Genomic DNA, 26900 nt, shown 5'->3' on the forward strand with positions numbered 1-26900 from the left:
ACTGCCCGACACACACACACACACACTGCCCGACACACTGCCCGACACACACACACACACTGCCCGACACACACACACACACACACACTGCCCGACACACACACACACACACACACACTGCCCGACACACACACACACACACTGCCCGACACACACACACACACACTGCCCGACACACACACACTGCCCGACACACACACACTGCCCGACACACACACACTGCCCGACACACACACACACACTGCCCGACACACACACACACACTGCCCGACACACACACACACACTGCCCGACACACACACACACACTGCCCGACACACACACACACACTGCCCGACACACACACACACACTGCCCGACACACACACACACACTGCCCGACACACACACACACACTGCCCGACACACACACACTGCCCGACACACACACACTGCCCGACACACACACACTGCCCGACACACACACACTGCCCGACACACACACACTGCCCGACACACACACACTGCCCGACACACACACACTGCCCGACACACACACTGCCCGACACACACACACACACTGCCCGACACACACACACACACACACACACACTGCCCGACACACACACACACACACACACTGCCCGACACACACACACACACACACACACACACTGCCCGACACACACACACTGCCCGACACACACACACTGCCCGACACACACACACTGCCCGACACACACACACTGCCCGACACACACACACTGCCCGACACACACACACTGCCCGACACACACACACTGCCCGACACACACACACTGCCCGACACACACACACTGCCCGACACACACACACTGCCCGACACACACACACACACTGCCCGACACACACACACACACACACACACACACACACTGCCCGACACACACACACACACACACTGCCCGACACACACACACTGCCCGACACACACACACTGCCCGACACACACACACTGCCCGACACACACACACTGCCCGACACACACACACTGCCCGACACACACACACTGCCCGACACACACACACTGCCCGACACACACACACTGCCCGACACACACACACTGCCCGACACACACACACTGCCCGACACACACACACTGCCCGACACACACACACTGCCCGACACACACACACTGCCCGACACACACACACTGCCCGACACACACACACTGCCCGACACACACACACTGCCCGACACACACACACTGCCCGACACACACACACTGCCCGACACACACACACTGCCCGACACACACACACTGCCCGACACACACACACTGCCCGACACACACACACTGCCCGACACACACACACTGCCCGACACACACACTGCCCGACACACACACTGCCCGACACACACACACACACACACACACTGCCCGACACACACACACACACACACACACACACACACACACACACACACTGCCCGACACACACACACTGCCCGACACACACACACTGCCCGACACACACACACTGCCCGACACACACACACTGCCCGACACACACACACTGCCCGACACACACACACACACACACACTGCCCGACACACACACACTGCCCGACACACACACACTGCCCGACACACACACACTGCCCGACACACACACACACACACACACGGAATTCAGTTACTATAGATATAGAAGTGCTAAAACACGCGTTCTAAGTCAAACATATTTGCGTTTTGGCACTGAAATTGTGTTTTGATTTTTAATTACAAACATCACCACTACAAATACAATTTCTGTGACAAAACAGTGACAAGAGACAAAAAAGTTTCACTTAAAATGCGCGTGATCAGCACACACACTTTTTTTAAAGTGACATTCTGGAGATGGACAGTGGGATTGAAATAAAGCATATTTCTATAAATAAAAAAATATATAAAAAAAATCCACAATTACTTTTGCTTCCTTAGCAGAAGAGAGGTCAACCATTGCTCTAATGGAGCAAAGCACTGTATGATCTGCAGTAACAGTGATAAAGATCCACTAGTGCGAACTAATGAGTTTATAGAGAGCAATCAATATAATTGGGATGAATTACCATTCTGCAATTCGACTATCTTCTCTGAGATTACATCAAGCCACATGGCTCGGTGAATAGTTTACAGCCGACATATCTGTTACTGAAGGGAAAGTGCGAGTTAAAGATGTTGTGTATGACATAAGCACCAAGAGAGGCTGATCTGCCTTAAATCAACAAATTCAATCTCTTACTCGAGGTCTCACTCAACAGGCAAAAACATTGCCTAGTAGTGCACATAAACTGCAAGCAAAGGAGCATGTTTGCTTTAGTACACTACAGCAGGTAAATAACAGGATTAGGTTACCAACTGACATTAGGTAATGATCATCTGACGACCGTGTGACTGGCCAGGTAAGAGGCCTGAACTCATTACATCTGTGTCTGTGTTATCCATCATATAAGGCACAGCAGGTGTGTTTACAATATGAACTTGGCAATGATTAGCAAAGAGGCCGTTGTAAGATTCACCACTTAATGAGCTAAAGGTTTACGGCACCATTGTATAACAGCCAGAAAGAAAGATATCAGCAGTACTTGGACATTACACAAGAGTAATACATTTGGGTGTCAAACTACCTTCCATATTTCCTGAAATGTTCTTAGAGAGAGAAGATGCTCTTGCTACCAGAAACCTTGAGATATCCTTTTATTAGGGTAGAGCAGTGTTTTTTCAAAGCTTTTTAGGTTAAGGAACTATAATTATAAAGTAAAATTCTGAGAAACCCCAACCCTCTCTAATAGTGTGTCTGAGATCAGATGCATTGTAAGGAACCCCAACCCTCTCTAATAGTGTGTCTGAGATCAGATGCATTGTAAGGAACCCCAACCCTCTCTAATAGTGTGTCTGAGATCAGATGCATTGTAAGGAACCCCAACCCGCTCTAATAGCGCGTCTGTGATCAGGTGCAATGTAAATTCTTCTGTATTAGGTACAATTTTCAATTGACCAGAAAATTGCAGGGAACCCTTTAGGCATGCCCGGGGAACCTAAGTGTCCTAGGAATCCCTGTTGAAAAAAACTGGGGTAGAGGTAGTTTATCCCGATTGTCAACTTAATTGCTGGTTAGCAGAAGTTGGTCATCGGTGAGCCACGAAAACAAAATATGTTGTGCTCAATGATGCTGTCTGTCTATCTATATCCAGCAGTTACTTTTAGCTTAGAAAATATAGCAGTCCAAGCACACAATTTTGCCACTTCAGTAATAAATTCAAGTCAAGCATACTCTCCACCGGATTCTAATTTGTGCCGTTTAAAAAAGTCGGAAAAATAATAAAAAAATAAATAAAAAAAATTACTTATATATTTATTAACATCAGAATGCTTCCAATCCAGACATATTGGACAGCATAAAACTAGGAAGCTGGTGATAAAATACACATGCTCTTGTCAGTAGTCAGTGGCCCAATGTACCTTGATATCTAATGAAAAATGGTAATAGAACTGCATGCCCTATTAGCAGAGATGGGTCAAACAAACATGACATTTTCTATCATGGCTCCTAATATTTAAAAAAAACATCTTCCGGAGTTAGACCATTAGACCCCCCCCCCCCCCGAATAAACGTAGTGACTTTTCACAGTACTGTAACAGGAGGGAGAAATGAGTGCACATGAGGGCAAGGTGTGAGTTGAGGCTGAAGCCTAGAGTTGTATAGGAGGTATTGCAGTTATAGGAGTCACCTTGTAAAATTGGGACCTTCAGGATGGCTATATGTAGATCTTCTGACATCAAGATCGTAATAGACCATGGCAGTTTATATATTCTGTCATAGGAAACCATTGTTTATCTGTGTGTAAAGCTTGGAATGTGTTTTTTTTTTCTGGAGATGAGATCAGCAGACCCTGATCTCTAGAAGCAGGACGTTCTAAATTGTACATTGATTTTTGACTGATCATACTGTATATCATAGTGAAGCTGGCCTGTAAACAGCTTAGAAAATGCAAAAACAAACAAACAAAAAATTATCTTTAAAAGCACAAGTCGAAGAAGTGCCTAGCCAGCAAACCTACTCACCTGCCAATACAAAAGTAACAGCAGAAAAATGGTACACAGCACACAAATATTAAATAGGAGCTAGCATCTTGGCAGAGGCAGAAGCACTGCCAGACATGCCTCCCTCTATCAGTGTGTATATGGAGAGCAGGGGTGGGCCGGGAGGGCTCGCCTCTCCCAGCCCCAAACCCTCACGTGGCTCTGCCTCCTGCTCTCTCTCCCCCCCCATGCCTCACTGTACAGCGCCCCCGTATGATTACAGGTCAGTCACTGTCACGAACGATCACAGCGCACCTGATCCAGCTTTGAGGTCGCATTAATGAAGCAGGATCAGGAAGCGCTGCTGCTGGGCCCTGCGGTGGCTCACAGATCAGTGAGCCATGCAAAACAGGTACCAGGGGAAACATTTTAGGCACCCGGGCGTGTGCGTGCAAGTAATAAATACACACTACATTATACCTGAATACAATACGACATGCGCCTTCACTTATGTAAAATCGGCAGTGTGGCTTTAACAGTTTTTGCTGCTCAATGTTTATGTTACTTATAGCTGGAATGATGTGCATTATGTAAATGTATAGACTTAATAGTAGAATAGTATAGAGTGTGGTCCACAGTATCAGTATCAAAGGCTGCAGAGAGGTCGATCAGTATGAGCAGTGTGTAGTGACCTTTGTCTATGGCAGCATGGCGGTAAATAGTTAGTTAGTTATTTTAGTGAGGGCTGTTTCAGTGGAGTGAGCAGTGCAGAAGCCAGATTGTAGAGTATCTAGGAGAGAATAGGAGGTGAGAAATTTAAGCAAGTAAGAGAATAAAAAGCATTCAAGGAGTTAAGAGGCAAAAAGGGAGACCGGACAAAAGTTACAGGTAGGGTAAAGTTAGCCGTTTTTGAGTAATGGTATAACTTTTGCATGTTTGAAGGAGAAGGGAAAGGTAGAGTCGAGGGAGGAGTTTAAAATGTGTGAGTGTAGGGATTAGAGTAAGAGCAAAAGGTTTTTAAGAGATGGGTGGGAATGGGGTCAAGAGGGCAAGTGGTAGAGCAGGCGAGCGCAAGCTTTATTCCCTGCACCCCCTCTCTGCGAGCGCTGCCCCCCCCCCCATCTTACCTTGGCTCCGGCGTCAACGTCATGGCAACGTGTCTCCAGAAGCAAGGTAAGTGCAGTTTACAGAGGCCTTCCTTCGCTGCTTCCCTGGCACTTCATTTAAGTGCCTTCGGGAAGCGCGCGGGGCCTCTGTAAACCCGGCGCCCCCCGCAGACAATCTTGCGCCGCCCCCAGTTTGCGCACCGCTGTGGTAGAGAGCGAAGAGGAGATCAGTAGCGATACATCCTCCTTTGTGACAGGGGAAAAGGAGTCGAGGAAGGCAGGTGGAGAGTTAGGAAGAAGTGTAGAATGGGAGGAGGATACAGAAATATTAAATTCCTTATGGTGAATTGGAGGAAGAAAAACAGGTAGACGGTGGTGCGAGTAGAGCGTCAAAGAAGAGAGTCTGCGTGGGTTAGACTTGTGTGTGTTGATTAGTGAAGAAAAGTAGGTTTGTTTAGCCTGGGAGAGGGCAGAGCTGAAAACTGATGGGATACATTTGTAGGGAAGGAAGTCTTTGATAGTGAGAGATTTCCTCCAGAGGAACGAGTACAGGAACGCAGCATGCGCGTGTTTGGCAGTATAGCCAGGGTTTCGGGTTAGAAGGGTGAGAACGGCAGAGAGAAAGCGGGGCATGTAGATCAAGAGGAGAACAGGGCAGAGTTGTAGTTCCTGACCAGGTTGTCAAGAGTCTGGAGCAGACCAGAGAGCGAAGAGGGAGGAGCAGAAAGTGGAATCAAAAGCTGGTTGGTTAATAGAGAGCAGGTCTCTGCAGAAACAATGGGTAGATGGAGGTGGAGAATGTGAAAAGTGAGAGAGGGAAAAGGAAATCAAATGGTCGCAGAAAAGATTTTTGTGTAAACCAGGTCTAGGAAGTGGCCGTCCTTATGGGTGCTGGCTGCAGTCCATTGGTGGAGGCCAAACGAAGAGGTTAGGGAGAGAAAGAGGGAAGCCCGAGGGAGAGAGGGGTTATCAATATGCCAGTTGAAGTCCCCAAGGAGAAGAACAGGGGAGTCTGAGGTGATAGAGTGCCAGAATTGTGAGAGAAAGACAGAAGGGGGGCGAGTAGAGGTAGGTGGGCAACAAATGACTGCCACGTGGACAGGGAGAAGAGAAAAAGCTGGACAGTGTAAGCCTCAAAAGAGGGAAAAGAGGGAGGAATAGGAAGGGTTTGGGAACGGCAAATAACAGTAACTAATGACCTCTGAAATCTGTTGTAAAATGGTCATTAAAGGGATAAACTTCAATGCCGGGGAAAATGCTACGTATTGCACAATTGGTGTATCTTGAAGATGAAGAACAGGTTCCTTCTGCTAAAAAACGTGTCCAAACAGTCTCTGCACAACTGAAAGCACAATGGTTTATATAGCAGTTTATGTCTGTTTCTCCTGATGCAGTTTGCTGTGACGTCTGGAATAAGGCGTTACATGGATGAATGTGTTCACTTTACAGATAACGGAAATAATTTACCAAGTGACACTACTGCATTGAATAACGTAACCACTACTACTGCTTTTATATTTTAATTGCATGAGATACTGTAAGTAGGGGAAGTTTCAATCAACTCATTTGTGTACTGTCCAATTCTAATTTTGGAACGTTTACTTCTTAAGCGCATGAACAGTTTTGACTAGAAGAGGCTCACTTTTGCTAAATCACTTTCCCAGCAATTTATAAAAGGATTTCCCAAGACTATTCTACAAATATGGCTAACCACATGTTCAGCTGCACCGACCTTCTGCAGGTGCGCAAGTTGAGCGACCCAAGGCTTAAGACTGCAGAATAAAGCCTATGATACAAAACGAAACTGATGGGTGTACATTTGTATTGCAAAAATGGGATTTAATTAAAACAATGTGTAAAATAAAGTGTAATATGGTCTTACCATAATTACAATTAAAAGCAGTGAGCACCCTTGGGCAACCCTCGCCCCTTGCGACTAGGTAGTAACAACATTCTTCTGCAGGTACAGTAGCACGGTAAAAAGGAACCTTTGCCCACTAGCTGCAGGCAGTCTCTCGTCTTTCCCCCGTTTAACAAGACCCAACTAATAAAACCAAGACACAAACAGGAAAATAAAATTTAGACTCACCCCCTTGTAAAAATTCCACAGGAATTACTGCTGATGTGGGATCACTAAAATCTTTGTCTTGTTCATAACAATCTTGAAAACGGACCCATATGGGGCGATATACTGATGAGGCTAATCTATTCCTGGCTGCTAACAGAGTTTAATATTAGAAAAAAAAACATTTCTTTTTAAGGATCACGACAATCTCAATACTGCCACGGTTAGGCTCTTTGGACCCGGATGTTGTTCTGGACCTTGCATCAACAAGTCTTGAGAGAGAAGAAGCATCTATGGCCATATTCATTTGGTGCAAGAATTAAGCCCTACTTGGCCACTAATGAAGCCCAGCTTGGGATAAGAGCCACTGAAGGGAAGACCTAGGCTAGGTGGAAATTTCACTGGAAGAAAAGGGCATCTACTTGTACTACTTGAGTGAAACGCTCTTTGTGGGACTTGTAGTCATACGGTCAACCTCAAGAAGGCCCCGTTTTGCGTATTGCTTGAACTGTGCCTGGTGTAACACCCATTCGCCCGGATCAATCAATCATCTGCTGACAAATAGCACACCACACACAAAAAATAAATATGACCATCTCGGGAAAGGGGGGGAGGGTTAAATGAGGCATTTGTGATGAAATGGTATAGTATTGCTAATCTGTAGTGAATAGTGTGCTTGTGGCACACATTTTCACCGCAGAACGGATCTTCTACTTTCATTAACTTTTTCATTAAATGTCATCAGTGCTCTGGAGGCCTCCATAAAAAGCAGTGCCAGGTGTGACACATCGTGCAGATCTCTGGGTATCCCAGAAAGATGATCTATCACAGTTAAAGCCATGCTTTCAGAAGGAACCGGAGGCTGACACTCCAGGGCCAGAAGAGATTATCCTTGGAACAAAATGATCTCCCCTACCACCCTCCCCTGCTCTCTCCATTTATCATAGCAAAGAAAAACAAAATAGATACTCCATAACTGTGCCTGCTGGCAATATGGTATAGATTGAATATACTGTGTATGGTTGTTAAACACAGCGTAAAAATATCATCGGATGAGTAGAGAATATTTTTTTTATAGCAGCCTGCAAAAAAGAAAAAGCCAATCTACAACTGCACAAGTTGTATAAAGAAGCGACTTTTATGTTATAGTTTTTTCTTGCTCAGAAAAAAACTATTCATCGATTGCGTCTATTTTTTGCTAATTTAATAGAGGGAAATCGCTTGCTAAACAGCCGTGCAATATTGATTCCTGCTGATAAAAGCAAAAATCAATGGAGCGAGATTAATTTCTTAATATCAGTTTGGTTACAAGTTAATAAGCAAGTCAACTAATTTAGAAGGCTACTCACAAGATTTAATTGTCCAGGTTTAAAAAAAAAAAAAAAAACAGAGCCCCCCAGAGCTCACTCCTCCTCACCTTTTTAACTTGGGAGGTCTTTTCACTTTGCTGCAAGAACAGGACCTATTATGGTTCTTTCCCCTCATACAGAGGTAAAAGGAAGGGTTCACAGTGTAGTGTTAGGACCTACATTATTGGTTATACCTTGACGTTTGGTGTGCAGGCTTATAACGCTTTGGCCAAAGGGTTTAACTAAATAACCAAGTAATTATTATTATTATTGAAGTATTTGAACTTTGTACTTATTACCATATATGTTTTGTCAATTGGATGTAACATTGGGCACCCCTGTCTTGTAAAAAAAAAAAAAATAAATAAAAAAAACAAGTTAAAGCCTATTAAAGCTGGAGTTCAGGCAATATCCTGCATGTGTGGTTTTTTTTAATAAATCAGTTCTGTAGTAAGAAAAAATACTTTTTAGCATTTTCTGTTTTAAAAACAACAACTTTGAAAGACCAATTTTCTTGTCTTCTATTTTAACAAGCATGCTTGTTCCTATAGCAACGATTTACATTCCCCATATTTAAAGATGTCGCCAAATTTTGCCGATCAATAGACGGAGAACGAATTAACCGGCAGCTATGCAGTTTTTTAGGCAAGTAGAGATTGCCCAGATAAAACTATTGAAGTTAAAAAAAAAAAAAAACATAAGAAATAAAAAAAAAACGGAGCCTGAACTGCAGCTTTAAGCTACTTTTCTTTAACCCTAGTACTGCACATGACACAACAAATACCATCTTGCAGGACAAGATGCCAACACAATGCCAAACATATTGAGTCACTGATTTAGGGCTACGCCTCATACACTAGGTTCCACACACAGCTGTATAATGAGTTTCATTCTGTCTGAGTCTCCCCCCCGGCAGAGCTGTGGTCCCCCCCCCCCCCCCGTAGAGGTACTGATGCACGGCCGGAGCAGCCACCACTCTCTCCCCCCCGGCGGAGGTCTGGTCACAGCTGTGTGTGTCCTGGTGCAGCCAGCCCCCCGGCGGAGGTACCGGGACACCCAGGGGTGGGGGCTTGGCAGCTCACTGGGTGGGGTGTCCCTGTCCCTCCGTACAGCGCTGACTCCTGGTGGAAGTTGGCAACACTGACTGCCTCTTCTGCCAGGAGTGATGTCACTTCCGTCACCACTGACTTCCGTCTCCAAACTACATTCACTCCGCTAAAGAAGTTTCACTTCAAAAACAAACCAACCCCCCCCTCAAAACGGATTGCTGCTTTAATATTGTGATTGTTATACTTGTGATATTCATTACCCATTGTCACAACTGAAAACATCCTCAAATTCCATTCTTCTCCTCACTTTTAAAGCTTTACACTCTTCTGCCCCTCCTTACATCTCAGCCCTAATTTCTCGTTATGCACCATCCAGACTCTTGCGTTCTTCTCAAGGATGTCTTCTTTCTACCCCCTTTGTATCTAAAGCCCCCTCCCGCCTTAAACTTTTCTCACTGACTGTCTTACACCTCTGGAATTCCCTTCCCCTCAGTACCCGACTAGCACCCTCTCTATCCACCTTAAGACCCACCTTAAGACACACTTGCTTAAAGAAGCATATGAATAGCACTGGGGATAATACTGGACACGTTACATAAAGCTTGGCCCCCTGCAGACGCACTTACCAGAACTCCCTCCTACTGTCTCTGTACGTTCTCCCTACCTACCAATTAGACTGTAAGCTCCTCGGGGCAGGGACTCTTCTTCCTTAATGTTACTTTTATGCCTGTAGCACTTATTCCCATGACCTGTTACTTATACTATCTGTTATTTATTTGATTCCCACATGTATTACCACTGTGAAGCGCTATGTACATTAATGGCGCTATATAAATAAAGACATACAATACAATACAAATTGACGTAACCACCATTATTTCTGCATTGCTAAAATACATTTAGATATTATACTTTGACTAAACAATAACATTTACTGATCTCTTACTTGCTTGCATATGAACTATAAAGTAATGTTATAAAATGTGTTATGTGGGTGAGTGCTTCCAGATTACACTGCTTGGCACTGCTCGTTTGATCTGTAAAACTGGGAATACATAACTCGGACTAACTAGTAACTCAGGACTAGTGGCATTTGGATTGCAACAGAGCATCTGGAATAGAAGTGCAAGTGCTGTATGGAGCTAGCCCTAGCTGCACTAAATATTAGGAAGCCTTTTTGATGACTTTCAACAGTAAATCACAGGTTTCACAAGTTTTTTTTGTTTTTTTAAATGTCAACTTTGTTTCTTCTAGAGGGGAGTAAAACTGGGTGTGTGAAATCAGAACCGTACATTCCACAACCAAACAGAAAATCCTATACACAATACACACTAATAAAATACACACACGGAGGAGAGACGCATGTAGGTGCGGCTCGGGAGTCACAGGTTGCAGACCCCTGGCCTAATCATTATCACCCCAAATCCGGCTGCCAGATCTACCATCATCCCTCAACTGATTGAGCCTCAGTTTAAGGTCAACAAGGCTAGGTCCCCGGTGCCTGCTGCAGCGTGCTCTGCGTGCACTGAAGGGACAAGAACCGTCCCTCAATGGGGCCAGTCCCGCTACCTACCTTGGTGCTCACTACTCGCGACAGAGCGCTGGACACGCCCCCCAGGGCTGTTCAGCCAATGATGGTGAACCCACAGGGTGACATCAGGGCCACGCCCCACCCCCCCCGTCAGCTCACTGCAGACCGGGGATCACAGCTGCACGCGCCGCCAGTCTGACAGCCGGCGTGTAGCGCCGACACCAGGGCCGTAGCCTTAGGCTGTGATTATACCAAGAGCTTCAGTGCAGCAGCGCTTATATGTGGCTAATATGTGGCTAATATGTGGCGACGCTGCAGAGCTACATGTGCACACGCACAAGAGATTTAGCAAGCAACTGCAGGAGAGACATGCTCAGGTGTCACTTCCTTTACCACAACACCTGCCTTTCTAACACCAATCCAATGAATTCTTCCATTGAAGATTTGTCCATAATAGTGATTGATTAATTATTAATAAAATTAATTTAATTTATTACTTTTTTTTTTTAAATAATGAATTAATAAGTCAGTCAATAATGATCTATGTTCTTCAATGCGCACGGTATGTTCTTCAAGGTATATATGGCTTTTCAATAAAGGAAAACTGTATTTTGTATGAAATCCTGAGGTAAATTTTTTTCTAGGATTTTCATTGGTTAGATTTTGGAGGAACATGATTGGTGCACTGAACTTCACTTTGATTGGACGGCTGCGTCATGTGACGTGGCTGTCGCTGCTTGAAAACAAATTTGCCTGTCTCCTGCTTTGCAGCAGCGAGCGGGGAGACGGGTGATTTTGGTATAAGCAGTTTTCAGGGATGTTTAACACTTGTTTTTGAGCGGCTCCTGGAGAAACAACGGGCGATTTCTGGTATAATCACAACCTAAAGCTGGAGGGAGAGCTTTTACAAAAACCGCCCCAAGGCTGTGGAATAAGCTCCCTGCTGCTTTAAGAAATCATGAAGCTTTACTTCCATTCAGGAAGGAATTAAAAGCCTTCCTTTTTAATCAAAAGACATTGCCAGACACACACAAATACCCTGGCAGCCATCTTTTCTGCTCCCATTAATGTTGCCCGCCCTTTGTCTGTTTTCCTCGTCGTTTCCCTTTATGTTTTCTTTCTGGAATGGGTATCCTAACCAAGTTCCTACACGCGCTCTGGTACGGAGTTTCTTGGTGAGCAGAAAAAAAAAAATCTAAATAAATAGAAATACATACCCTCCATTTTTTTCCCCACCTAAATATCTTTCACCTTAAATTAAATGTACAACATTTAGCTTTCAAATTTAGGTTGAAAAGCTCATATCGGGACAGGTCCATGGCTTGGATGCAGTTCTCATGCTGCCACGTATGTAAATTCTATATGTGCATTAATGCAGCGGTGGGTGCGCAAACAGGAGGGGCAGGCGGTTGCAGAGGCCCCTGTGCTCTTCCCCCAAGGCATTTAAATTAATGCCAGGGGATCGCGTGAGGCCTCTGCAACCACTTACCTTCTCTTCGGCGACGCCATGGCAACGCGGCGTCAAATGACGACGTGGGGTCATGTGACGTCACATTGGCATGACAGCGTGACCCCATGGCTTCATTTGACGCCGGAGAGGAGGTAAGGGAGGGAGAGTGCACGCTGGAAAGATTGCGCACTGCTGCATTAAGGCATGTGCTCATGGAGAAGCAAAGGAGGGATCATGTAAATATGCAGTGTTTCGCTCTGTCATTCACAGACTATCATACCGTCATTCTGGGAATTATGAACTTCTCATTAAAAGCCAAGCAATAAAAAAAAACAAATGTATGTGCTATGCCAATGTGATAAATATATAAACTTGTTAAATGAAGCAGAATATTGCAATCATCTTTAAGGTCCCATCCAAAACTGAGCAATGGGTCCCATGATGTGAAAGCTAATAGGTTATGTTTTCAATACGAAAAAACAGCCGCAAAACATTCAGCTAAACTACTCAAATAAGAATAATGTTTCAGAAGCAACCATTTTTAATGGCCTACCATGACACTTTTATATAAACACAGTATGTCGTTTATACATGGTCACTGGGGACCTTACAAGTCACCCTTTTCCAATGTTATTTGCAAGAAGACGAAGGTTGGTTCACTAAAAGGAGTAGCTACACGCACAGCAATTCTGGCACTTTACGGTCAATGCAGTTATATAAACAGCACATTAGACAAATGCCTAAATGGCTTTGATTTGCCACAGTACTGTATGTTGCCCCTACACGTCAGGTTTCGATTATAAACCTCACACCTAGAACTACAGGACGAGGTAATTAAAAAAAAAGGGGGGGGGGAGAGTGCGTCATTGGCACATCAGGGTTTAACAGATCTATAGACCAAGCATCCTAGGGCAGGGGCTCCTGTCTCCAATGTATACTTTTAAGGCCCAGTTATCCAACAGAAAATTGTTTTATCATTCAGTAAGTGCATGGCTGGTGCAATACAAGTAAAAATCTGTACATACTGACGAATGAACTCAGTGAATTGCTTTTTCCTTTCTGAAGGGGGGGGAGCGGCCACACCTTCCATGTGTTGCTTTTCCTACGCAGCCAATCAGCAGCAGCCACTTCACCCGCTCTATATCACAACCATTTAGGGCTGGGCTGCTGCAGAGATACATTGCTGAACAGTGACTCACCCAGGTGCGGCTCAAAGTCATTAAGATGTTACAGCAGCAGCGCCACATAGTAAGGTAAAGCAGGGACGCTACAGGAAAGGGCCTTATGCCTGTGGAACACCTCTCAATTTTGAACTTTCTTAGATATGAAACCTGTACCCGCTGAATGACAGTGTACTAAGGGCAAATAAAATATTATTTTATGGGAGCACACGTAGGACTAAACAAAGATAAATGTAATTAATGAAAGGGCCACCACCAGGTCAGGTTTTAAGGATAGACCTGATTCAGCACAGGTGGCTCAATCAGTGACTGTCTGTCTTCGACTGAGCCACCTGTGCTGAAGAGAAGATATCCTAAAATCCAAACCTGTTGGTGGCCCTTGAGAACTGGAGTTGGCCACCATGCTCTGGTCAAAATGGATCGCTTTGAGACCTGCAAGTATTAAATCACGAGTGATTACATGAGAGGATTTCTTAATGGAGTAATCCGTGCAAAAACCATCCATGGAGAATACCAGCCATACAGCGTGGTAGGAAAGGCAAAACAATTTGCCAACAGATGTGAAATCACATACAGTACATGGTTTATGAATGGGATATTCAAGCGTTTTTCTAGAGAAAGTGGGCAGTCAGCTTTAGGAAAAGTTTAAGAACTGCTGAAGTCGACCAGAGACTGCCCAAATAAATATTAACTGACAACTATACATAAAGATTAAAACTACACTACTGTATGCAAAAATGGCCAGGAAAAGATGGGGGGGGGGGGGAGAAAGCAAAATATAAAATACAGGTGCAGGAAAAACAGCATGTGCTTTTGCACTGCTGCGAAGTTGTCATTATTAAACAAACACCCCGGGCATTGCTAGTAGTCACATCTGTACACAATGATGCCTACCCATACATTTCATTGGTGCTACATTGATTTAGGATTCCCTTTAACACTGGGGAAGGTTGGAGATTTCTCAGCAAATAATCAACAGACATTAGACTTTCAGTCAAAACGTCTACTACATAAAACAAAAACATATTTGACAGGCAGAAATAGGAATTGCAACATAAGGCTTTCTTCAAAAGCAAAGTTTCATTCAGATCTGTATTGGCTTGGTTACAATATTTTGTAACCGCCACTTAGAGGCTGGTTCTTAGAAGGTAATCAAACCACTGCAGTGAAAGCTGAAAACCATTTAAAAACCAGAAGCCGAGTGGGTCACACATGGGCAAACGGGTTGTCGGTACTATACCCAATGATAAATTAATCATCTCAACCTCCCTGGCAGTGAAGGGGTTATTGTTTAGGGTTCTCAAAGGAAGCAGAGATAAACGCCTTGAGCTATAGAGCTATAAATTGATAAACTTGACAGATATGTGATTATGCCGGAGGACACCCAGATCAAAGTGCATTTCAAAATAAAAAATGTACAAGAATAATTCCAGGAATTCCTATGGGGAGGAACAAAATCATTGCAGAGCAACCAACTCACCTTTTCTGCTGATATCCGAGGCCAATAGTTGTCTCGGTCTGCAAATGAACAAACAAGTGGCAGTTAGTTCTCCAATGGCCAACATTACAATAAAATGATTAATAACTTAAATTGAGCTTAAAACAGATCATGGGGGCAGTAGAAAAAGTTGTGCTATTTTGACCATTTTCCTTATGACATTTCCTGAATGAACATGGGGCACAAACCAGCTGCTGTAATGAGGTTAAATATGCAGTTCTTCCTAGGATGAAAATTCACTAGTGGCTGCTCAGCCACCACTGCAAAGGCTGCATTGTGAAACCAAGGTTATCATGAGTCTGGAGACTCGTACATGGCTTAACCGGGGAGTTTTAGACCGCGATTATACTGGCAATGTGCGTGCAACCGCGTTACGTCATGCAGGCATGGCGCGCACACGAAACATGCACTGCAGGCATCGGAGGCGTGGCTGCGACATCACCGAGTGGTTCGCCCGCATTGGCTGAACACATGACACGGCCGTCGCGCTCCAAAAACAATTTGTCTCCTGTATTATCTATTGCTCTGTAACGCTTGAGTACGAGCGCACCAAGTGCGCCTTCATTGGCATACATTAGTTTGTTCCTGTGTTGCGCGCCGCCAGTATAATCACGGCTTTATGTTGCTTGTTCATGGCCCAGCCCAGTCCTGCAATGAGCAGCCATTTAAAGCCATTAGAAGTCAGCTAGCCACTTATTGGCTCGAAAAAATAAAATGAAATAAAAGGAGTGGGTTCATCACCTTTCGATCAAGGGGGCAGGCCGCAGTACAAGCTGCATGTCTACTTTCTTTACTTGTGAATGACAAGGCTACAAATCAGGTGACTGGTGCCTTAAAAAACAGAAACAAAAAAAAGCCTCAGTTTGTAAATGTGGTAAACCTGGAAGGTGTATGCCTTTCTGTAGGTGCACAGCCTTGTATGTCACCGTGTGCAGGTCTCCCCTCTCTCTGCCTCCACAGACCTACACACAAAGCACAGAGCAATCACGTCATTCGCTTTAGGGTTCCCAACCAAAAAGAAAAAACTGGATTGTTTTAGGGTATGCATTAATTTAGGGTTTTACCATGAAAATAAAAAGAACTCAAAATAAAAAAAAAAACGCCCTCACTTTAAGGTTGATTGAATTTGTGTAAGGAAGCTACTGACAGAACGGTTTAAAAAACAAGCACACAACTTGATTAAATGTCCAGTATGAAGACCCACCATTTGATAATACCTGGCCCTGTACTCAATGACCTTGGTAAAAAACCCTTTCTACACAAAAAGGTGAAAAATTAGGGACTGTATCACAAAACAGAAGTTCAACTAATGACATGGGTCACAGCTAGTCATTTCCCAAGGCATCACTTTGTTATGGCTGACACCTGGAGTCAGAATTCCAATGAACTAATGTAATGCCAGCAAAGAAGATTAAAAAGGCTCTCTCTCTTAGTCATTTCCTTATTGTTGTCTCTGTGACTACAACCCCCCAAAAAAAGTAACCTTTAGGTAATATTTGTATTAAACTGTAGTAAATAAGAACAGTACTGCATTAAAAAATAAATAAAACCTGTATGTCAGATGTCAAGGCCACATATGTGGATAGAACATGTAACATGTTGGAGCAAGGATGGATTTCTATTTTTGCCCACTCCTATATTAGGAGAATAGAAAGTTCGAAAAACATTATTACCTATTCAGTACATCCGTCTGCAGATGCCACTTGAAGGATCCAGAAATCTTCTACACACCAATTCAGGAATCCCCATTACCACCTTTATGCAAACTGCTTGGTATTCTAGGCCCTTATAAATAGGACAAACTACTGCAACAGTCAAAGTTATTCAATATTATATGCCGCTGTGGGTGTATTTACTGGGATTTGATCTTCTTGATACAAAATCAGAGAGTGCAATGTACACACAATAAGATTTGTTTGTCACAATAGGAGTTTGGACTGCTTTCACTCTAAAGAGGGAGTTGATCCCAAAGCAGCAAAACTTCTCATGTTGCTTCAATCTAAAGCAGCAGTTTGCTCACGTAATTTTTTATTTACTTCAAAAGGTCTCACCTTGACCTTTCAAGGGATGTGGTTTATTTATTTATTTTTTTAATCTGATTCTTTGTTCAGGTGATGAAAAGCGTAAGTGTCCAGGAGGTCCCAATGCATCTCTCCCCAGAGCCAGTGCAGTCCATGGTAGAGATTAAGAAAACCACGATTTAACAAAATGAGGTCGGAAGTGCTCAGGAAGCTAAATACCACCGTTGTTCGAGTTAATTTGACATACGGTAGGCTTCACATAAGGGGGATGGTGATATTAATGCTCGGCATCCATCAGAACATAAAGGATTACAAAAAACAAGGCAACATCTATTTAAAAAAAAGTGTACAGAAAAGTAGGGGAAAGCGTGAAGGGAGGCGAGGGAGGGGGGAGACTAGTCCACAATAATAATGTACTGATAGCGGGAAAATAAAGTGACCGGTTAAGTCCATAAATGTCTGATATTACTTAATTAGGTGAACAGCAGTAATGCCCAACAGCAAAGACTTATATACCTTAATGGCATGGCACAGTATACAGCCAATAGAAAGGTGCCAAGATACACCACCACTGTGGGAAATAGTTAATATGTTGGCTTATCCAATATAATTTCCTGAACCAGGTGATTCGGAGGCACATACCCCCATACCTTAATAAGCAGCTGTGATGTGATGAGAAAACACGACTCATGAATAATAGGACTATGGTTTAGAGGTTCTAGCAGTTGATCCTCTTCCTACCAAATGCATGAGACAAGAAATTAACTTTAATTTGTTTGCACACTACATTCGCCTTATGCGCACCAATGATTAAACATTGTCCAATTGTTTTGTTTAAGGTGTTACAAGGTAACGGGTCAGTGTACATCAGTCATAAGCATGAACACAGCAACAATGAACATTACTTTTAATAACGGACAACAAAAAACACACAAAAGAAAGTCATGTGAAGCCATTGAAACGTGCCAGCGATTGACTCATAATTTGAGCTACACCTTACACACCCTCCTTCGTGAAACACTGCTCTAAACAAAGTCTATGGATGCAGTGTGTTGACATAATGTACTGAGGCAGAAGTACAGGGCTGTTCCTTAGATAAAATCTCTTTTGGGTGAACTTTTGTGCTGCAATAACATTTATATTTTCCTTATCCCTAGAATATAATGTTCCTCATTGGTTTCCCCAAAATGTTACCCCTTTTGCTACCAAAGAGCACAGAGGTGGCATGCCTGTGTAAAAAAAAAATCCCCAATTCAACACCGTAGACTTAAAAGAAATTAATTCAATCACGTTAGTTTTTTTTTCTTCCTATTTCACAAAATGCTTTTTCATTAGACTATTTTTTGCGTGTGTGTGTAGGTCAAGGTCAGTGTTCGTCAACAGGGGTTCCTAGAGGATTCCCTGCAATTTTCAGGTCATTTGGAAATGATACCAAATACAGAAGAATTTAAAATACATCTGATGTCAGCGCGCTATTAGAGAGGGTTGGGGTTCCTTACAATGCATCTGTTATCAGACACTATTAGAGAGGGTTGGGGTTCCTTACAATGCATCTGTTATCAGACACTATTAGAGAGGGTTAGGGTTCCTTACAATGCATCTGATCTCAGACGCGCTATTAGAGACGATTGGGGTTCCTTACAATGCATCTGATATCAGACACTATTAGAGAAAGTTGGGGTTCCTTACAATGCATCTGATCTCAGACGCGCTATTAGAGAGGGCTGGGGTTCCGCAGAATTTCACAACATAATTATCGGGCTCCTTAACCCACCAAATAAATAAATAAATGTGAAAACCACTGAGTTATATGCACTACTTAATCATTTACAACCACAACACCAGGAACTAAAAAGGACATGGTGATGTAAATGCTTCCTATATAAAATATGGAATGAAGTAAACATTGCATTGCTATTACTGCAAGTTCTCATGACTAATGGGAGAAGACTTTGCTTCGGGGGCTCCAGATTACATCATTTCACGAGGTATAAATGAAGGAGCCACGTCTCACTAACTTTCACATACAATGCAAGACTGATACTTTCATTTTTTCCACTCTATTCCTGGCACGTATGTTAAATGAGTAAGATGGCAAAGCACACTGAGGGCTCTGCTGAAAGACACAAAGGTGGCTTAAAAAGGTTATCCAGAATGTGGTACTTTGAAAAACATTTTTTTTTTTTCATTGTCCTAGTTTAATAAACCTTTTAATGCTCTGCATAGCGACCCTATTTCCCCCACAGCATAACTAGTTGAAGGACGCCTTAGCACTGTCTGGGGTTAGTTATGTCATTCATGTGCTATACTGTTCACAAGCCATGACCGCAATAACCATTTTGTTGTTGCTCTTTTTAATCCTATGTGACCATTTCAAGTAAAATGGGAAATATGGGCAAGGAGGAGAAATATGTTTTTTTATCTAACACAAAGGAATAAAGATATCACATTACACTTTAGAACAAATCCACCAAAATCGTAAATCAAGCTGTATCGTGATTAGTCATTTCCTAAATAGGACTTGTATAATATGACAAGAGACTCACCTTTCTTCCCCAGATGCAGTCTTCGTCAGGACTAGGAACAGAGCTTTATGTTTACAATATTTAGACTGTAAACGATGGTCTAATCACTAAGTGTGCAAGTACCTAACTAGAGCCATCTAGTTGGGGTTGGGGATCCTATATTTATAAAAGTACCAACATATACACCTTCCCAAATGTTATAAAGTGCATGGAGAGATAGCTTGGATTGTAAGCTCCTCAGGGCAGGGACTCCTTTTTCTAGTGTTGCTTTTAGGCCTTAAAACCCTTATTCTCATTATGTGTTATATTATTATGTCACGTGTATTGCTGCTGTGAAGCGCTATGTACATGGATGGCGCTTTATAAATAAAGATAAACATATCTGTGCACGAAACAGTTTCAAAAGTGACAGAAAGCTTCCAACATACAGCAATGATAAAGAAAACTTATGAGCAAACCCCATTATCACACAGCATTGCGTGCTTCCACTGAAGCAAAGGATTCTGGGTTATGACATGCGGAGCACTCTATCTGTTCGCTTCTTGTTCGCTTTAATATGGATCGCTATAAGCTGCTGTTTTACACAGCCTTTAAAGCAAAACCTGCTCTAAACAAAACCCATCAGAGATACCTGGGATATAATATGCAAGATATATTCAAAGGATTCAAATGAGCATATTTCATAAGTGTGTTCCAATTCATTCTCTTCCCATCCACAAAATACATATTTGAGGGTCTGGGTTGGGAGTAACACCATCTTTAGATATGACAACTAATGACAGATAAAACCCTAGTTTTACCAACGAACGTTTGTGGAGAATATACTTACTTTAAAAAATGATCAGTGTATGAATTCAACACATTACTTTGGTATGAAATATAAAAACTGTTTTATACACAGTACAATATTAGTAATTGAATACTAAAGCATGGATGGGTGCAGGGATGTGTGTAGGGGATATTTCTCTTTTCAAAAGTGATTTGTAATGGCAAAATAAAATCCAATTGTTTATATATACAGTACATGCTAAAAATACATTTATAGCAGGCAACTCCATGCTGGCAACATGACTGATCTTTATTAATATCCATGCAAATGTCCTGCAGATGGCTAAAGATCATGTTTCAAATTTAAATATAGCAACAATGTTTAAAGCCAGAAGACTTTAAAATATTTATAAAATTGGAGCAAATCTGTTTTTGTTTACAATTAACGACGGTGTCTCACTCACTAAACTGCAGTGGTGATTCAACACAGCGTTGAGCAAACTGGGGGGCGCGAGACTGCCTGCTGGGGGGGCGTGCGGTTTACAGAGGCCCCGCGCGCTTCCCGAAGGCACTTAAATGAAGTGCCGGGGGAGCCGCAGGGCCTCTGTAAACCTTTACCTACCTTGGCTCCAGACGCGTCGCCATGGCAACGCAGCGTCGCGACTACGTCATGGTGTCGAAGCCGAGCTAAGTGGTGGTGAGGGTGGGGTGGGGGAGGTGATCGGCGGCTGGGGGGTGCAGGGAAAAAAGTTTGTACCCCCCTGATTTAACATGCAAGAATACAGGACTTCAATCATGTCTTAATATACTTGTTCTGACAGAACAATAAGACAGCACATCTGTTAAATACAGTGTCTTGGATTTGGGTGAAATACACACACACAAAGTTTGAAGCCAGCTGATCACCAACTATGCACCAGAGTATGTGCATAATCTGTAATGATTGTAGCTAAACAGGTTTTGGTAGATGTTTTGTCAGTGCAGATAAGATCTCAATGTATCATGTGTGCAATATTCGCAATCAGGACAATCAGCAAATTGCAATAATTTGTACCTTGTACATAACTGATCTGAGAATGAGAGCGGTTCACTCGCACACTTATAACACGCGCGGTGCTGGATCTGTCGACAAGGCAAAGCTTAATCATCCATTTACCCAATGGTAGGAACATAAAACAATGGTGTGATCCAAGACAGCCTCGTAACCTCAACATAGCCCTGGTTTTACGATGAATGCAAATAATTATACAGTATTCAAAAAGCTGGCAGTGAAAGGGCTAAGATTGTGTTACATTGTAGGCTAAACCCATGTGAGTGATTTTAAGATCTGAGGCATGGATGCGCAATCTTTTTCCCCTGCGCCCCCCTGCCGGCTCTCCCCCCTCCTGCGTTCTGACGTCACAACGCCATGGCAACGCAGCGTCACATGACGCCACGTTGCCAAAAGCAGTCTGAGCCAAGGTAAGTGAAGTTACAGAGGCGACGCCGCTCCCTCAGCATTTAATCTAAATGCCTTCGGGAAGGGTGCAGGGCCTCTGTAAACGCTGCGCCCCCCTGCAGAGAATCTCGTGCCCCACCCCCCCCTAGTTTGCGCACTCGTGGCAACAGGCACCTGGATAACGATCCTAATATGTCATATTGTCACCATACACCCTTAATAGAGGACGAGGGGGAAAACGTGACAGAAGGGTATTTCTAGACAGATTCCATATCCCACAGACTTTACCGATACCATTAGGATGCCATACTTTCACATCTCATTACAATTAGTTATGGTGATAAAGAAAAGGCCCATCACGGTGTAGTTACTACACTAGCTCACAGCGGATCAGTATGTGGCCAGGTCTCACTTTTTGGGCTCCCCGTCCGCCCCTTGGATCCCCGCTTACCTTTGCTTAGCGGGGGAACCTCCGCAGAATGCCGGGGAGATGCAGGCTGTGCAGCGGCGGGCCGTCTGGCGATCGAGTGGTGTTTGTTGCAAGGTGCTGCCATCTTGCACGTAGCCACACATGCGCAAGGCACAGCGTATGCTCAAAGAGGTGCCGGTATATGCGGTGGCCATTACTAGGGCTCGTGTATGCGCAGAAGCAGAGTAGTTGCGGCAGCCATTACACAGCAGCACCGCAGGGGAATTACAATACCCAGCAGCCCCAGGGGCTGCACAGATCACATGGACGCGAGCGGCCAATCGGGTCACAAGGATCATGGAGGACTGGTATTGATACATTTGGCGCGCTGCGAGCCACGCCAGTCAGGGCTGGGACAAGGATAGGGTAGGCCAGAGATCCCGTTAGGCCCCGACTTCCCTCAGCTTGTGGTTGCTGCAGGGACAGTCCCATAAAATAGTGACACTGCCTCTGTAGTACCAGTGTATAGTGACACAGCCAGGACGCGGCTGCATCTTGGCACGTGGTGATCTGGGACCAGATCACCATCTGCAAACACAGAGATTCTGTGTAGTAAAAATGTTATACTTACCAAAGTGTGTTTTGTTGCATGAGGTTCCTGTAACGGGGTCATTCCACATAGTAGAATCCCGTACAGGTGGAGGTGCTACCAATTATTGACTCAGGTACACCCCAGGCTCCCTGCAGCGGAGGCTCAGGCCTCCTGTGAGCCACGGATAACGCACCGCACACATCACCCAGTGGGTGGGTGAAAGTGCGCTACAACTACATACAGCTATGTGTTAAGCATACGTCAACAAGAGCTGCACAAATAAGAAATTCTTCAGTGTTTTCGAAGTGGAGGCTTCCTTAAGGTTATTTGTGACTGCTCTGAAGCAAAGCTTCTGCAAAAAAAAAAAAAAAAAAAAAAGTTTTGCGCTGTGATGGCCCCCTTACTGCTCACATCCATATTTAATATTTACTGGTGCAAGCTTTCCAGACAACAAAATGTCAGTTATACATTAAGTTCTTACATTTGTTTGGGATTTTGTTTTTCCTTTTGAGGACAACATAACAGGTGTGACAAGAATATAGTCCTACTCAGAAACTGAAGATTAATGTTTGCATCAGTCTGTGTATATATCGTGAGAACCAACCTACATGTCTTCATAACAAGTTTCCCAATGTCTCCCCTCAATGCTAGAGAACTTGTGACCTACTAGCCACCTATGTTAATGTATATTGGTTTTGTAAAGAAAACTAAACGATTCTAGTGGGGAAACAGGTGACAAGACAATTTACAGAGGTTACAAGGAACTCCCACACTGTACATATGGGGCACTGAAGGCTCTGCTGGGCAGAACAAATTTCTGGCAGAGGGCACTTTGATAGATAGCAAGAAGCTACTGTAACCAGCATGATCTAGGTCAGCGGTAGGCACCAGAACATTACTGCATCTGGTGAATATGGTCCGCTCCTCTTAAAACTGGGAAGTAGTGATTAGCAGAGAAGAGGGCCAGTATTCATCAGTTCACTGTCATTAAGCAGCTGAGGGAACAGGAAAAAGCTGCCACAGGACAGCAACATCTGCACTGGGACAGAGCGCTGCTGGGGCAGCCAGCAGTTAAGGGCTGCAGGTGAGGCCCCCGAGAGCCGCATGCTGCCCTCCAATGGTCTAAGTTGTTATACAAATGGAGAACGTCCATCTGAAATGCTGGCATGTCTGAGAGGCCTGCATTGGTACTGTAAATGCTACTGTTATTTAAATAACCCAACACTATGAGGAAAATAGGTTGATAGATGTAATGCTTTACTAATGCTTATTTTACCAAGTCTCAGAGATCCTCCATGGTTCTGAACCATACCAAAAATATAACACATTACAGATGTATACACAGATGTAAATTATATTGTACGAGGTATAGGCGTTTTTCAATACTAAAATAAAGTATAACGCAACATATTTATGCATAAACCCCTCATGTACAGTATTGTGTTTTTTCTGCACCCAAGATAAAATATTGAAAAATAAAGCAAAGCGCATGGAAAAATATATATAATTTCCCGGCACTCCAAAGTGTTTTTTTTTAGAAGGTAGAAAGTTGGGAAGAGCGTAAGCAACGGTTTTGCACATCACCTAAAATCAATGAAATGCTGTCAATGTTATTTTTTCGTGGTGTAAGTAAAAGTCGAAAGTACAGGGAAATGGGGAAAGGGGATAACTTTGCTTCAACAGCGTGGAGTATTTAGATGTAAACTAGCAGTGGTGGGGTGCTGCCAGAGGATTCAGAATCGTTAAACAGAAACGTTGCTAGCTTTGGTGTAAGTAAAAGATTTAGATTTGTCTCGTTAAAGCAGTAGTTTAAAGAACATGTTCAAGAAAAAAAAAGTAGAAAACAGAAACAAAATAGAATACACTACAATTGTGCACACTGCTACTATACCTTGTCTCAAACAGCAAAATATTAATTTCTACGATGGTCACTTAAATTTTGCAGCAAGGACGTCAATTTTTACCAACAAAAGTTTAACTTCTTATTGTTATAATTACCTCTAAAAGGCCTCCTTCATCAAAACGAAGCACTTCAATTACATTTTCAGACTGGATAAATGCTGTGAAAAGAAAAAAAATATATATATATTACTTATAGTACAACCGAATAGTTACCTTATCCTTATACAACTATGAAAATATCAAACCTAAAGCAACAGTTTCCCCTGCTCCCCCCACCACCACCACCTATTTTAACAAAAATTATGAACTGGGGGGTCCTCAGGAACACAAACACACCCCTTAGTTTCGGCGACCACCCTGTTACCAAGAAATGTACTGCTTTAGTTGCCAGTGTTTTACTCCACTTTTGAAAAATCAAATTGGCCATCAAATCCCATGGGTCTATAGGAATCTGCAAAAGCATTGGGGAGGGGAGGGGGGTGTTCCTGCTCCACAACCGTTTAAAAGTCCAGGAAGAAATGCAGGCAACTAAACCAATTTCAAGACCAGGCTGTCCTTGGGGCTGAACCATGCTATTTCCAGCTCTGGGTACCCGCCTGTCGTTGTTTCTCCCCCCCCCCCCCCCAACCCCCCGGGTTCAAGTAAAACTATTTCTTTAGAATACTAAAAATGGGCGATTGCTGCTTTAAAAAAAGGAAAGTCTTATTATATGACACATTTTAATAATGATGAAGTGAACATCTTGAATTCCTCAAAATGCCCTCCTGCCTCTCACCAAAGCTTCCAATCCAGTCACATCCCATCTACAGATTGTAATCTCATGTTTCCGGACGTCTACAGTATAACTAAAAGGCGAGACCCATATCAAAATAAAGAGAGCATGCCATTACTACGGTCACAGACATCTGGAGGCTACACATCTTTAGATTTCTGATATTCGTGACGCTAAAGGTGTTGGAAAGGGGGGCATTCTTGTTATCCATCCACTTGATTTGTGAGTTACAAGCAGAGCATAATCAGTCCTCCTCTATGCTGTTCCCCTTTTAAGAACTACATGAGAAGGCTTTTGCTGTTCCAGAAGGAGCCCAACTCCCAAGCATTAGTGAACAATTTCAATATACAGTGTATTGTATCTACACAGACTGCTCCTTCTGATTTACAGGAAGAGCATAAGCAATAATATTCGTTTTACCTGTCGTTCTGTAAAGCAGGTATCCAAGAAGACAGCTTTATTTTAATTAGGATAGAGCATTTAGCACTGGGACAAAAGGCCTCAGCCGGCCCAGGGTAAAGTCCGTATTGCTTATACTGTAAAAGTAACTAGGATGTGGGCTACTGGACGATTCTTGTTACATTGTTCTGAATAGAGATGAGAGCTATACAACAGGAAACTAATGTAGCCAAGGCACAGATTGCTAATACAAGAGGATGCGGTTTCTAGAATTTCTCACTTGAATAGATGGTGCAGCACGGTATAAATATGTCTGTCCTGACACATTTCTATTAAGCACTAAATTAACTCATTACTGATGAATGCGTCACGCACAACAAACAAATGACAGCAATGTAAAGCAGCAATCCGACACAGCAGGGGTGGAGGGGGAAGAGGAGGAAAGATGGAGCTGCTTTTTTAAACAACTTCTCAATCCAATTGATTTCCTTTCCGTAAAGTAAAATGTTCACATTTACAGATAGTCGGCTTACATTCTTTTCTGCGTCCACTTAATTCAAAAGTTTGTGTAAACGTTATTCTTTCCCCTTAATCCCTTTGACTAATGATGGCATCAAAACTTGTTTAACTACAACATTAAATAGGAATACTCTGAATATATAGTTTAATATAGGATAATATATATTATATTATAATATAAGATACATTTTTACACTTTTGTATCACTTGTATAGCAGCTTTTGCACTTATATTCATTGGAATTATTTTTTTATTCCAATTTTGTTATTAGTACTTCACCATGAACACTGTTTTATTCA

At 43.1% G+C, this 26900-nt stretch overlaps 1 protein-coding gene across 2 annotated transcripts in view; it reads right to left on the minus strand.

Annotated features, from left to right (window-relative positions):
• Nucleotides 1-26900, minus strand: part of TMEM131 (transmembrane protein 131) — a 185572-nt gene that overhangs the window by 123290 nt on the left and 35382 nt on the right. For both annotated transcript variants that reach the window (XM_075590544.1, XM_075590546.1), the window contains exons 2-3: nt 25008-25069; nt 15239-15276 (exon numbers count right to left, since the gene is read on the minus strand). In XM_075590544.1, the coding sequence (XP_075446659.1) occupies nt 15239-15276; nt 25008-25069 (100 nt within the window). The remainder of the gene's footprint in view (nt 1-15238; nt 15277-25007; nt 25070-26900) is intronic.

Source organism: Ascaphus truei, chromosome 3 (genome assembly GCF_040206685.1).
Source record: "Ascaphus truei isolate aAscTru1 chromosome 3, aAscTru1.hap1, whole genome shotgun sequence".
In the NCBI taxonomy this organism is placed as follows: domain Eukaryota; kingdom Metazoa; phylum Chordata; class Amphibia; order Anura; family Ascaphidae; genus Ascaphus; species Ascaphus truei.